Source organism: Nansenia antarctica, assembly GCF_963989245.1.
Source record: "Nansenia antarctica genome assembly, chromosome: 4".
NCBI classification, from domain to species: Eukaryota; Metazoa; Chordata; class Actinopteri; order Argentiniformes; family Microstomatidae; genus Nansenia; species Nansenia antarctica.
The window spans coordinates 9,175,960-9,190,302 of NC_137689.1; the positions used below are offsets into that span (position 1 = coordinate 9,175,960).

The 14,343-nt window shown below is 42.9% G+C and overlaps 1 protein-coding gene across 1 annotated transcript in view; it reads right to left on the reverse strand.

Moving 5' to 3' along the window:
• ano1a (anoctamin 1, calcium activated chloride channel a) overlaps nt 1–14,343 on the reverse strand; it is a gene marked incomplete at both ends in the record, with an annotated part of 35,706 nt that overhangs the window by 4,013 nt on the left and 17,350 nt on the right. The window contains 13 exons of the mRNA XM_080528113.1: nt 2,649–2,791; nt 3,034–3,134; nt 3,837–3,894; nt 4,185–4,296; nt 4,590–4,791; nt 5,341–5,415; nt 7,970–8,038; nt 9,578–9,660; nt 9,915–10,075; nt 10,509–10,643; nt 12,479–12,543; nt 14,125–14,166; nt 14,274–14,329. Of these exons, the coding sequence (XP_080384239.1) occupies nt 2,649–2,791; nt 3,034–3,134; nt 3,837–3,894; nt 4,185–4,296; nt 4,590–4,791; nt 5,341–5,415; nt 7,970–8,038; nt 9,578–9,660; nt 9,915–10,075; nt 10,509–10,643; nt 12,479–12,543; nt 14,125–14,166; nt 14,274–14,329 (1,302 nt within the window). The remainder of the gene's footprint in view (nt 1–2,648; nt 2,792–3,033; nt 3,135–3,836; nt 3,895–4,184; nt 4,297–4,589; nt 4,792–5,340; nt 5,416–7,969; nt 8,039–9,577; nt 9,661–9,914; nt 10,076–10,508; nt 10,644–12,478; nt 12,544–14,124; nt 14,167–14,273; nt 14,330–14,343) is intronic.

Here is a 14,343-nt window from a genome sequence, read left to right on the forward strand (position 1 = left end):
AGGGTTAGGGTCCTTCTTATCTAAAACCCTTGAACACTTTGTATCTAACCAACTGTCTCACTGTCTCCTTCAGAACAACCTCCTTGACCCCCACCAATCCGGCTTTAAGGCTGGGTACTCTACTGAGACTGCTCTCCTTGCTGTCACGGAGGCCCTCCACTCTGCTCAAGCTTCCTCCCTCTCCTCTGCTCTCATTCTCCGGGACCTGTCTGCTGCCTTCCACACAGTAAACCACCCGATCCTTCTCTCCACCCTCTCAGAACTGGGCATCTCTGGCTCTGCACTCTCCTGGTTTGCATCCTACCTGGCTGATCGCTCTTATCAGGTGACATGGAGAGGAGGATCGCTTTCTTCTCCACAAGCCCTCACCCCTGGGGTCCCCCAGGGCTCTGTCCTAGGGCCCTTACTGTTCTCCCTCTCTACCAAATCTCTTGGCTCTGTAATTTCCTCACATGGTTTCTCCTACCACTGCTACGCAGACGACACTCAACTGTTCCTGTCTTTCCCTCTCTCTGACTCACATGCGGCAACACGTGTCTTGCAGACATTTCTGCTTGGATGTCAGCCCACCACCTCAAGCTTATTGGCCTGCCTGGTTAAATAAAATAAATAAATAAATAAATAAAAGCTCAGCCTTAACAAGACTGAGCTACTCTTCCTCCCCGGGAAAGCCTGCCCTTTCCAAGACTTCTCCATCACAGTAGAGAACTCTACGGTAACCGTCTACCAGACAGCCAAGAACCGTGGGCTGATCCTCAACAACCACTTACCCTGTGCGGCGAACATCACAGTGGCAGCACGCTCCTGCAGATTCTTCCTCTACAACATCAGAAGGATATGCCTCACCAGAGAACTCTCTGCAGCTCAACTCTTGGTCTAGACACTGGTCATCTCCCGCCTTGACTACTGCAATTCACTCCTGGCTGGGCTCCCCGCCTCCGCCATCAGACTTCTGCAGCTCATCCAGAATGCTGCCGCCTGTGTGGTCCCCAAATTCAAATCAACCTCCCCAAATTCTCTCATGTTACCCTCCTCCTTTGCACCCTTTTTTGGCTCCCGATAGCAGTTTGCATCAAATTCAAGACCCTGGTGCTCACCTACTGGGCAGCAAAGGGAACAGCCCCTTCCTACCTGCAAGCAATGGTCAAACACCAGCCTGTTCACTCCACTCTTCCACCTCTGCTGGCCGACTGGCTCCACCGCCTCTACGCGGTTGCAGCAGTCACACTACCTGGTCACGTCTGACACCCCACTGGTGGAACGAGCTTCCCACTCCTGTCAGGACTGCAGAATCATTCCCCATCTTCCACTACACATTAACTGTCCCTCCTGAGACATCTACTTACCCTCTACCCCCCTGTACAGTTTCTAGTTACAGTGTCATAACAATAAGCATGAAAACTGCCAATGGCCCCAGACCCGAGCATAGATTGGGCAAGTGGGGGGTAGTGGTGGTCTAGTGGATAGTGAGTTGGACTTGTGATCGGAAGGTTGTGAGTTCAAATCCCGCCTGAAACCACACCACTACTAGTGTGCCCTTGAGTAAGGCACTTAGCCCTCAGTTACTCCAGGGGGAATGTCCCTGTAATTGTAAATCGCTTTGGATTAAAAGCGTCTGCTAAATGGCAAAATTAAAATGTATTAATTAAAATTAGATTACTATTTCCTGCTATGACTGGTGGATAGATGATTCACTTCCAGTCACTTATAGTCAAATGTATTTGTTGTAAGTCACTTTGGATAAAGGCGTCTGCTAAATGCAAGCACTGAGATTTACGAACAGTTAAGGCTTCAACATTCTCTGTTTTCATCCTACATTGAGATATTTATTTGTTATTTATTTATTATTTGGCCTGATGATACAATTATGTTGCGCCCCCACCAACGAGGACATCTAACGAATGAAGTTAAACCAGGTCAATCCAGTCTACTTAAGTATGCATAACCACTCTCTGCGTCTCCCCAGTAGTCAAATACATATCAGAACTTCTGCCATTACTGAAAATCAGAACATAATATAGTCTTTGGATGAACATTACGGTTACTCTCATCAACATTACACGAGGTATGTTCAGCCAAAAGTGTGTGTTGATGGAACTGTTAACCAATATTCAGAGGAATGTGAAAATGTGAAAAGGCATTTTACAGATGTCCACATCAGAGGGTGTGCAATTAATCTGACTCTGGTAGCTAATAATTTGTCTGGCATGAAATTCCATAAGAGGCTTATTTTCATCAAGCCAGAAAGGGGATAACTCTGTAAAAAGGACTCACTGGGGATGGGGATAAGCTTGCTTGTTGTTAATTGCAAGAATCAAAGGTTAATTGCGATAATTTTATTTTCGTAACACTATTCTAGCCATGTCTTCTCTGAGTAACAACAAACAAAGCTCTGACCTATTGTAAATGTGACGGCGAGAGGATAAAATAATTGGTCATACGAAACACAGGTCAGTGCCCTCCTGTGTACACAATATGTCATTAATCGGACGCGCTAATAATTTGACCTCAATGAAATGAAATGAAAAACAGACATGCTCATATGCACCAAACCTCAGTTCAGTCACAGTATTTTGAAAATGACAGGGATGGCTGATCTCCAATCAGCTGTCAGTAGCTTTACGTTACGTGGGGACAGTGTGACTCACTCATCTCCATGTACTCTGGGCTGAGGCCTACGAAGGGACCCAGGAAGTGGTCCTTCTCGTGGCGCGGTAGGGTCTTGATCAGCTCCTCCTCCTGCTGCGAGTCCATGTCGGACTTTCTTCTCCTGATCAGCTTCTTCAGTTTACTGCAGCGAGCAGGGACAGAGCACGGCGCATGGCGGTAATGAACAGGATTAGTCCTACAAGCATTTCTTTTAGAGAGCACTTGGCAGATTGTAGGTAGTGTGTAAACCGTAAAGTGTGTGTGTGTGGGTGTGTGTGTGTGTGTGTGGACGGCTGCATGTACTGTTGGGCACGGTTGTCTGCGTCTTGCCTAAGGCAGTCAGTCAGTGAGGTTCCGCAGGGTGTCTGTCTGCTCTGTACTCACGGTATGCCAATTTCAAACAGGTTGTTCTGGATCAGCTGCTTTCCCAGCATGGTGATGCAGAGCTGAATGCATAGCTCCATGAGGCAGCCAGCATGGGCACACTGGCGTGAACAGAAAAATAGATGTGGTCAGACCAGTCAAATAACAGATAACAGGCCGTTATCTAGCCTAACAGGTTGCATTGTCGTGTTGTTAGACTTCAGATTAAACGGGCCTCACACACTGAGGGCATTTTTGGACCTTTAAAGGTTAGAGAAGTAAACGTCTGTTTTCACTGATTGGTTAGCTTAGATGTTATCATCTACAACACCAACTGTTACCACCCGCTCTGTGACCAACCGAGAAAATTACCAACTCTGTACAGAGTCTGCCATCATATGTCCCTCTGAGCATCATTCAGTATTCATATCTATAATCTAATCTATAGCGATTTTGATCAAACTAATAATTTAAAAAAAAAGATCTTTCTCCGTTCCCTTTTTTCTCCTCCAGTGCAGTGCTGTGTGTGTGTGTGTGTGTGTGTGTGTGTGTGTGTGTGTGTGTGAGTGAGTGAGTGATCGCACCAGCCCCTCCCTCTTGTGTTCTCTCACAGCTGAGGAGAAATTTGCATTTCACATTCTCCCTCATCTACATCTTCAAAGTAGTGCGGGATTAGAGTAGGGGATTTTTCCTAATCGATTATGAGTCCAGGTAAGAGTACTCATGTACTCGACTACATGTTCACACACTTAAAAAATGAATGAAATTAGGCTTCTCAGGTAATGTTAAAAGAGATCAGAAGAGAACAGATTAACAAACATTACCTCCTCCATTCTGTACGATCCAATAACATACAGATAACTTCCAGGACGTCCAACAAGTCTGTGAACAAAGCATGTTCAAAAGGTTTATGTATACAGTAATAGTCATAAGCCACACTTATACGACAGGCCAAATAGTAAAATTACAGTTGCCTGGGTGGATGGCTGTGTACACTGTATGTGTTTGAGTTGCACACAGGCACATGTGTACAAAGGGATATTGAGTAGTACAAAGGGATATTGAGTCGTACAAAGGGATATTGAGTCGTATAAAGGGATAATTGAGTCGTACAAAGGGATAATTGAGTCGTACAAAGGGATATTGTCAAAAAGAAGAGAGAAGGTTTCAACCTGCCCCTGAAGAAAGCTAGGTAGACGATGGGGGTGAACGCATTCACAAACTTCAGGACAAATGTCTTGATTATCAGTCTCTCCTCAAAACTCTTGTCTGTCTTTGGCACCTCTAGGGAACACAAAACAAACACACAAACACATACTTGTTATCTCCTGACTCATAATGTACTGGCTATGCCTACTGTCAGTGGTCAAGGCTTCAATTCAGAACTGTTGAAAATCTAACTAGCTTTTCTACAGTAGCTGACATTGACAAGTCACATAGCATTTTGTGAATAACGTGTAAATACAGTTGGGTGGGTAACACCCAAGTTTCAAGTTCCTGTACAGTAAGATCATTGCGAAAAGGGTTAGTGTACAGTAGACTGATCAGAGCATGCCTTCTGCTTGTGAAAGACTAACCCAGAGTGGTAAGCCAGCGGGCGATGGCAGCGTAGACCTCGTCCATGATGATGATGATCACCAGGTTGATGATGGCGGCGGTGGTCTTGACCGTGGCTCTGATGTTGGAGCGCGCTACGTGGTTGGAGCTCATGTGCAGAGCCGCCTTGATGGAGATTCTGTACAGGATGACCCCGAATACTATGGAGAAGGTCACAGTGACCTGCAAAGACGACAGGAGAAGATACAACGTTGACCATGTGAGTGGCTAGTATGTGACAGGGTCTGGTGAAAATGTCCTCAAGTAGGACATGGTCATTTTTCTGTGTTTTTTTTACAGATTCTGACTAGGATTGTAAGATTTCAAATGATGTGTCCTACATGGAAATCTGAGTTGAAGAAGATATGCTTATTTGAAAGCTGGTACAACTCAAGACTAAATACCGGAGAAAATCGCTCTGAATCAACTTTCATTATATGGAGAAAAAAAAAATCGAAAACACTTTTTTTTAAAATAAAGAAGCTTTTTGGTCCTTTGCGCGACTTCAGAATTGGCCACATGCAGACCTTTTCACCAGATTCACCTCTTGAAACTGCTAGCCCGTTTCATCCAGTAACATGTTGCATTTGCTATGTTTCAGTACAGTGATATCATGTGACATTTACAGTAAATACAACATAATTGTGGAACATACACTGTCATCAAACACACTGTAATAGCACAGATTGACAATCTATGGGGCTCATTATGTGGGCAACTAAAAATACTTACCATAAAAAACATCATGATTAAGGCAGTCATGTATGCCGGCAGTCGGTCTGTACATGTCAGTTTCACCTTTTCATTCTGAAACAGAGAGTCAGCGATACACACAGTGAAATTAGAGAATCCAATCAATCTGACAGCGACCGTTACCTCAGCAGTGAGTCCTCAATGTTGACACCCACATTTTCCAACAAGCCTGGGCGTCTTTCACCTCTGGCAAATTGATGACGCTCCAACCGAGCACAGATAATGTGTGCCTTCAACATCGTACTGTCAAATCGTATTTAAATGTACAACAAAGTGGGTCAATGACTTCAGCCTGTTTTTCCAGATTAAAAAGGCTATGTAATAACCTCTTGGCTGTGAGGAGAGAGAAGCTGACATTTATGGCAGAGGACTGGAGGCAGAAACCACCACCCTGCCATGGGCTAGCCAACACGTGATAACTGCTGTAAACAGAGACAGGGACGGGTGGAAAGCATCTAGGGACGGTTAAGGGTGTGTAAGGGTGTGTATGTGTGTGTGTGTGTGTGTGTGTGTGTGTGTGTGTTTGTGTGTGACTCCAGGACACAGGTTCTTTATATTAGAAGGATAAGTTCAGTATAGGCAGTATAGTGGAATATAGGTAATCTATGCATGAGGGGCTGAGTTTAGATTTGCATTCTTAGGTGACTTAAAAGTCACCAAAATACATCCCTGGACTGTCACTCACACTTAGCTGTCACTCACACTGTGTTAACTGCTCCTCTTGGGACATCTACTACCCCCCAGCACTGTGTCTCCTGAGACACCTGCTTCTCCCTATACTGTGTCTCCTAAGATTTTAACTCCCCCCATCCTTTTCCTGTGTCAAAAAACAAACAAAAACATTATTTCTTCTCCTATCACAACGACTGCCAATGGCCCCTGGCCTGAGCTAGATTACTCTTCCTGCTACGACTGGTGAATTGAACGATTCACTTACTTAGTCAAATGTATCGATTGTAAATCACTTTGGAATAAGGCGTCTGCTAAATGCCAAAAATGTAAATGTAACGTTATATCATGTGAGAACAAAAGTTGGAGGGGGGACTCAAGCCATGAGTTAGCATAACAATCAGGGACGGCTGGTATCAATGGGCTAGCAGGGCTAAGCCCCCCCTATCTTTTACAATAAATATGAGAAAATTATTACATTAAAGAAATATTAAAATATAAAAATGTTATTTACAACAAGCATAACAAACAAAAAAATCGCTATTATGGCGATGTGCTGTGCCTATGCTAGACATGTATTGTCGGTGTGTGTGCACTGCATTTATATCACAATGTACATTTGATAAGTAAAGGTAATCTAGCTAACTATGATTGGAAACAAAGTACTATCCAGTTAGAATTATAGAAGATCTAGTTGTGTTTTCCTGCTGGTCTCGCTGCCTGGGTTTGAACAGACTTTGGGATCAACTACAACATCTCCATAGCCTACGCTACATTATAACTTTGCATCCTCTGAAAAAAATGTGCAAACAATAGCAGCATTTAAATAGTTTAGTTTATGTTCAACTTATGTTCAGAAAAAAAAGTTTCAGATTAAAAGTCCGAAAAAAAAGGTTTCAGAATAAAAGACCGAAAAAAAAGTTTAAGAATAAAAGTCTGAAAAAAAAGGTTCAGAATAAAAGTCTGGAAAAAAATAGTTTCTGAATAAAAGTCAGAAAAAGAAAGTGTATGTCAGCAGATTTGTATATAAAGAACCTTTCGCTTGATATCACCAGTCCTAGCCATCATTTCAGAAGGTAGAAATACTACACTGCGACTCGTAATGTTGTATGTATGTACCGGTAATGTTAATAAATAATAGGCACAAACTGATGTTGCAAAAGGTCAAAACTATAGCTTTTACTATTACTTTTACTTCCCTGTGTTTAAATGATTGACCTACTCCACATTTTCATTTACTGCTTTTTATAAAACGATAAAAGTTCAGCCGACTGGTCCGGCCCTCCACAATAGTCCGGTTTCTCATGTGGCAATTGTGAAAATTAATTGCCCACCCGTGGTATAGACCCTAGGCCTAATGGATTTATTAGCCCCCCCACTCAGTATCACCACCAGCCACCACTGATAACAATGAGAGTTACACTGATCTGCAGAGAGGGAAGAGAGGAAACTTCTGTTTCCATTCCATGGTGGTGTCATATCTGACAGAGCAAGACAGAGTAGAAAGACACTTGCTGCACAATGATGCAGCAAAAATATGACATGAGTAAAAACAGAACAAATTAACTGAGACAATGAACAGAGAATGTTAATGGATATCAAAAATGACATGATGAGAGGCATGAGGGAGAGAGGGAGAGAGAGAGGGAGAGAGGGAGAAAGAGAGAGAGAGGGAGAGAGAGGGAGAAAGAGAGAGGGAGGGAGAGAGAGGGAGAAAGAGAGAGAGAGGGAGAGGGAGAGAGGGAGAGAGAGGGAGAGAGTGTGAGAGAGAGGGAGAGAGAGAGAGGGAGAGAGAGAGAGGGAGAGAGAGGGAGGGAGGGAGAGAGGGAGAGAGAGACACACACACACACAGAGAGAGAGAGAGAGACACACACAGAGAGAGAGGGAGAGAGGGAGAGAGAGGGAGAGAGGGAGAGAGGGAGAGAGGGAGAATATTTACCGCCGATGTATGCTCCTTCTTCAGAGTCTTCTGCATGACGCGGAACTCATACTCAGCCCTCGGGTGATCCTGAGGGAAAATGACACACATTAATGACCATAGTTTGTCACCAGTATCAGCCAAGGCCAATATACTTCCTTCAAGATGACGAAGCTGCCATCATCTGGGTGAAATTGCCTCTTTCCTATTATCAAGTACCCAATGCTGCGGTGCTGTGGCCATAAAACAAAAACAAACAACGACACCCACACAAAACCATGTCATCCGCTAAGGTGGGGTGTTTTAGCTTTCTGCATTGCAGTATATACCACTAATATTTCTCATCATATAATCTTAGAGGATGAAAATACAGTATCTATCGTACGAGGAAATATGACAATGTTGGCAATAACAGTAACAGAGGATGCCGGATTTCACATGCACGTGGTATTAGGAGCACAACTATTTCTCTTGTCTGTTTAAATACAACAACAACAAACCCTCATGTACAACAAGCAGCAGATCAACAAGCAATCCCTACAGTGTAGAACGCAACAGACAACAACCGCAGGCCGTCACTGTGAATAACTCACAGAGAGAGAGAGAGAGAAGGATTAATTAGCAGGTGTCTCTTTAATTAGCCAGACCAAGCTCCATGGTTGGATGTAGCCAGACAAAAGGAGAGAGAGGTGCAACAGCAGATGAGCGCTTAGCACACCCAGACGCCCTGGCTGGGGGTAATGTACAGTAGATACACATCAGACTGTTAACTCTGCAACCACCAGCAGATGCTGCCTACGCTGCATAACAGGTCAGGGAGAGGGCATGTTGAAGAAACACCTTAACAGCAGAGATGAGAGAGAGGGGGGGAGTGGGGGGAGTGGGAGTGAAGGAAGTAAGAGAGAGAGAGAGAGAGGGGGAGAGAGAAAGAGAGAGAGAGAGAGAGAGGGAGAGAGAGAGAGAGAGACAGAGAGAATTTAGGATGAACCCCCTAGGAAGAAGGCATTAGGTAACAGCCGCTGTAGCAGTATTTAGAAAATTAAATACAGGAATCAGTTTCAAACCTTGTGCGCATCCTTCAGGGAACCCCATAATATAAAACATAGGGAAAACGACAAACAAAACCTTTTTGTTATCACAACAGACGTGATGTAGGTATGTCCTTTTAATTGAATGAATGAATGAATGATCTTTATTGTCATTGTAACAGGTACAACGAAATTTAAAATGCAAGCCCTAGGTGCTAACAATCAAACACAGTCCTAAGATAATAAAAAACAAGAATGAGACATAGACATACATAGGGGGGATATAAATAGGGGGATAAGTGACCGGTAGGAATCTGAGAATGTATCTATTGTGTACATTTATATGCTTATATACACTATATGGCCTATTCACAGGGGGTATATAGACAGGGGGGAGTTCAGTACACATTTAATGTAATATCATCACACTAACCTCTGCAAACTCAAAACAATATTTTGTGAATGATCCCAACATGCAGCAACTTTATTATCAGAACATTAAATATTAGGATATTTTCTGTGTGAACTTTGTATCAATTCAATATGTAAGGTTCCCTCTTATAGTGACATCGAGGGGCATCACACAAGGACATGATCTCACCTCTTCCTCCTCAAAGCCAGTCATGTCCCAGATGTAATTGAGCCTCATCTGCCTCCTCTTCCAGTGCTCCATGAACATGGCCGCTACAAAACCAAAACATAATTCATCCTTCATGACTACAGTATGTCGCTGTCCAAACAACGACTACACATCACCACACGTCACATCAAATGCCCATTTCAAACTGCAACTGACACTAATGTCCCTGTAGCTGTACATGGCGGTACCCCTACTGTTGGTGGCAGATGGCATTGTGTGTTGGCAGGACATGACATGAGGACAGAACATGGTGTGTGTGTGTGTGTGTGTGTGTGCGGGCGTGTGTAGGGCAGCTCACCCCAGAGGGCCATAAATATGGAGAAGAAGACGGTGGCAGGGTTATCAAAGAGATGGCTGGCCCTGGCAGTGCCACACGCCCCCACCAGCTTCCAGTAGCTGCAGGCACGGTCGCACAGCGGGCACATGGTGATGTTGTTCCTCGGGTCGCAAATCTCCATGCTGGGGTGGGACGGGGAGAGGGAGAGAGAGAGAGAGAGAGAGTGACCTAGACACACCTAGACTCAGGCAAACAGACTGTGAAGATAACAGCCATTGTACAGGGTCCTTTACAGATAAATCTCTAAATACCATGCATGCCCTGAAGAACTTTGAAAAAAAGAAAAAAAAACATCACAAAAGTGTTTCTATGGTACCGGTTCCATTGATGGCAGATACCAAAAACATGATTGATCTTGCAGTAAAGAATGTGTGAATTCATGTCCCAAACTAAATAATGTTTACAGTGTGAAACAAAAACTACGTTAAGTGTTCAAACTGAACATGCTTTCTTGCCGTACGAGAAAAACGATTGATCTTGAACACCTGCAATACATTAAGTTGGGGTCTGTGATTCGGACACTGAAAGTGTATGTGGAAAAGGGGGTCAGCAGACCTGGGAATGTCATCGTCCACAGTGGCACAGCCGTACAGGAACACGATGACCCCGACGATGGCAGCAGGTATCAACATCTGAGTGTACACCCCCAGCCATGCAAAATACAGGCCTATCTTCTCCCCAAAGTATTTCCTGGAGGGGAGGAGCCAAGAAAGGTTTAGAGTGAATAAGGAGACAGTTCAGTTATGGTGGTTTGGTCAACAGCAGGACTTAATATCTAACCTCAGGCTCAGATATAGTAAATGACAAACAACATTTTCATCTACAGTCCTAGAAGTCGTTCCAGACTATCCACATGAAAAATCACACCACCTTTATCCCCAGCCAATCTTACCCATATGTTTTGGTCATGCCCTAGGCTGGTAACCTTCTGGACTACTATCTTTAAGATACTGACAGAGGTTTTTTCTGTTAATCTCGAACCCTCACCCCAGATAGCCATATTTGGAGTTCCACAAGATTTCAGTCTCCTAACCACCAAAGATTCTAATATAGTAGCATTTACTACACTGCTGGCAAGGCGTAGAATTTTACTAGGATGGAAATCTCCAACTCCTCCTTCAATAGCCATGTGGCTTACAGACATAATGCACTTCCTAAAGTTAGAAAAGCTTAGTTAGTTCACGCTTAGAGGTTCAACAAAAAAATTCTACTTGCACTGGCAACCGTTCATTACATATTTTGAGAACCTGACAGCACTTCCTACAAACTGATGCTTTTGTAACCAAGCAGTTTGTTGTCTGCCTTGGCCTCTGAGACCATGACATTTCCAAATAAAACTGACACTAACTTACCTATGAATATATTGTAGCTCGTGATCTGACGCCTGAATATGACTTTTGTAAGCAGCAATCTCCTACTACATCATTTATACAACCTAGCAGAATTCCTTATGATATTATTCCCCCCCCCCATTTTTTCTACATTTTATTATTATAATTTGTTCGTGTATATGTATGTATGTATGTATGTATGTATGTATGTATGTATGTATGTATGTATGTATGTATGTATGTATGTATGTATGTATGTATGAATATATTTAAAAATATATATAATTTCTTATATATATTTTTTTAATCTATTTCTTTACTTAACGTTTTTTTAAATGTTTTTTTACGACCATACAGATAGATATATATGTATGTATATATTTTTGTTTATCTACTCACTAAATTGTTGGTAAAATTGGTAACTTGTTTATATGTGTGTGTGACTGGATGGACAGATCTATATGTATATATGTATGCAGACATGTTTGAGAGGGAGGGGTGGGTGGAGGGCAGGGAGAAAAACAGAAAATATTCATGCCTTTTTCAATGTACATGACATCTATACTGGAATAAAAAATATAATAAAAATAAATAAATAAATAAAACACCATTAGCTTCAAAATCACCCCACTCTGATGGCCAAGAGAAACTCATTTAGGTTCCATTCAAGATAGATTTGTCTCAGGAATTTCTATGTTCTACGGCTATACAACCTTTATTTTGAAGGCTGTCCTTCTGGATAGTAAAGTATAAAAACTGGGAATCTCGTCATTTTTATTAGGCTTTAAATAACAACTTAATAGCCTGTTCTTTACCATAGCCAGTGTCCTCTCTATCATTTAAATAAACCATAGGATTGCATCAATGTCAATGGCATTATCTGAGCCACAGGCACAAAAAGATATATGCTTGCAAAAATAATGTTTTGTCCATAGTGATATCATCAATCATTCATGACCGCTGTCCATGGTGCTTATATTGCGTTGCGAAATCAGTGGGGGAAACATTGCCAAGACAAGCCATCAACTGTCAACCTGTATCCCAGTACAGTAATATGACAATACAACCTTGAACAGTATGTGTTCTGTTATTCTTCTAACAGGTTTCCTTCAGAGTATCTCAAGCACGCAAAACACACCTCTCTCTATGTCATACTGTTACCGTATGCCTGTATGATTAAGCAAGGTCACTCACCTGATCAGACCTATGGGTTGGTATTTGTAGAAGACGCTGTAGCTGGCCCATTCCTCATACAGGAGCTGTGAAGATAAGTCATAGAAAATAGGTTTCTTCAATGAAACACAGAACGCTAGGTAACCCCCGACGCACACGGTTGGATACATCATACATTGACCATTCCGTGGTAATGGAAACAGCGTCAGATATGGCATATTAATTATACCCTCTCGTCTTGCTTCTTATCTGACTTCAGGGTTAGGGTTTTCGTTTGTAGAACAGAGAGAAAGATATATGGACTGGTATTTTTTTTTTTGAAATGAATGATTAAACTGGCAATCATGAAAGGGGAATGCATTTTGAAAACTGTGGCATTGAAAAATGGAAGAAAACGGAAATTAGGTGTCAACGCTAAACCCTTCAGTTAACAGAAGATGAAATATCGCTTTCCCATTACGTGTTGCAGCTGTGCAGGGATCTCAATGACACAGTGCAGCATGGGATTCGCCCAAGGCAACGCATGCAGAGTGTGATTAAGTATACGGTTAACAATGTGCCGTTAAGGCATAGGGAGAGAACGTAGGGTGCTGCAGTCTCCACTCTCTACACCCTTTGAGAGCAGGAGAGGAGGTGGGGTGACAAGCTCATCCTCGAGCACTATGATATATGGATAGCCCTCATGGTGGGCATAAACACTTGAAATCCACATCAGTGCGGTTCAGAGTTTCTGTTAGGAGAGGATTAGAAGATATTAATCAATGGCCCTCATCTGAAAGCAGAGCTGTATCTGCTGTGTGTGTGTATGTGTGTGTGTGTGTGTGTGTGTGTGTGTGTGTGTGTGTGTGTGTGTGTGTGTGTGTGTGTGTGTGTGTGTGTGTGTGTGTGTGTGTGTGTGTAGGGGGGGGGGTTAATCACTGCAACCCGCTGCCCAAGGCAGCTCTGTCATGTCCTGGAATCCCTATTTCTGTCAGCCAGGATCTTCTATTAATAAAATGTCAAGCTCTTCAGGGAAAGGACAACTGATGGGCCTAGCACAGTCAGAGATCAATAATAATCAAGACCTGTTTATTACAAAACATCTGTCTGTCTGTCTGTCTGTCTGTCTGACCGCACTGTTCCCTAACAGAGGTTCTGTTGAGAAACAATTAGGTGATTGCTGTGACTCACTATAGACAGAGAGACTCTAATATATTGTGTGCACCATCACACAGCCCATTTCTGATCAAACCAATTTATTACACCATGCAGTAGCTTTAAGCGTTGTATTTCTTTCTCTCAGGTTGGCTATGTTCTCTGGGTTTTACAGTAATTCACTCCAATTTGATCAGACTGCTCCTACAACGCTTTAGGATGGAGGAGATGGGATTAATACGGTTGCCATGGTGACACTTTCAACACATACAGGATAATTGTTGGAAAGCAGAGAGAGCTTTCCCCCCTCGCTGTGGCTGTAGACTCATGTTCAGACAGATTTAGAACAATGCCCGAGTATCCCTGAGAATACTCTTTCCCTTATCCACTGGACTCTCTCTGTCCCTAAAGAAAGCAGATGCAACTGTTGCATGACAATTGAATGTACTCACAGCTAGCTACAACGGAATAGGCATGTAATTAGTGTTTTACTGATTGCTTATTGACATAAATAGATAATTAACTCCTCTCACCTTTCTGTCATTAGCCTCTGCGTACACGCCATCGACATCCCCCTGCAATACAAATTACCACACACTGTTTCAATACTTAGAGCACCAGAACCTGAAGGTAAAACTGCTGTCGGTAATGTATGTGAATTGAAGATTGTCATAATACTCACATCATGCAGAGGGTACGCAGAGGTGTAAACGCCATTGCCAAGGAGACTGGTGATTCCTGTAACAGTAATT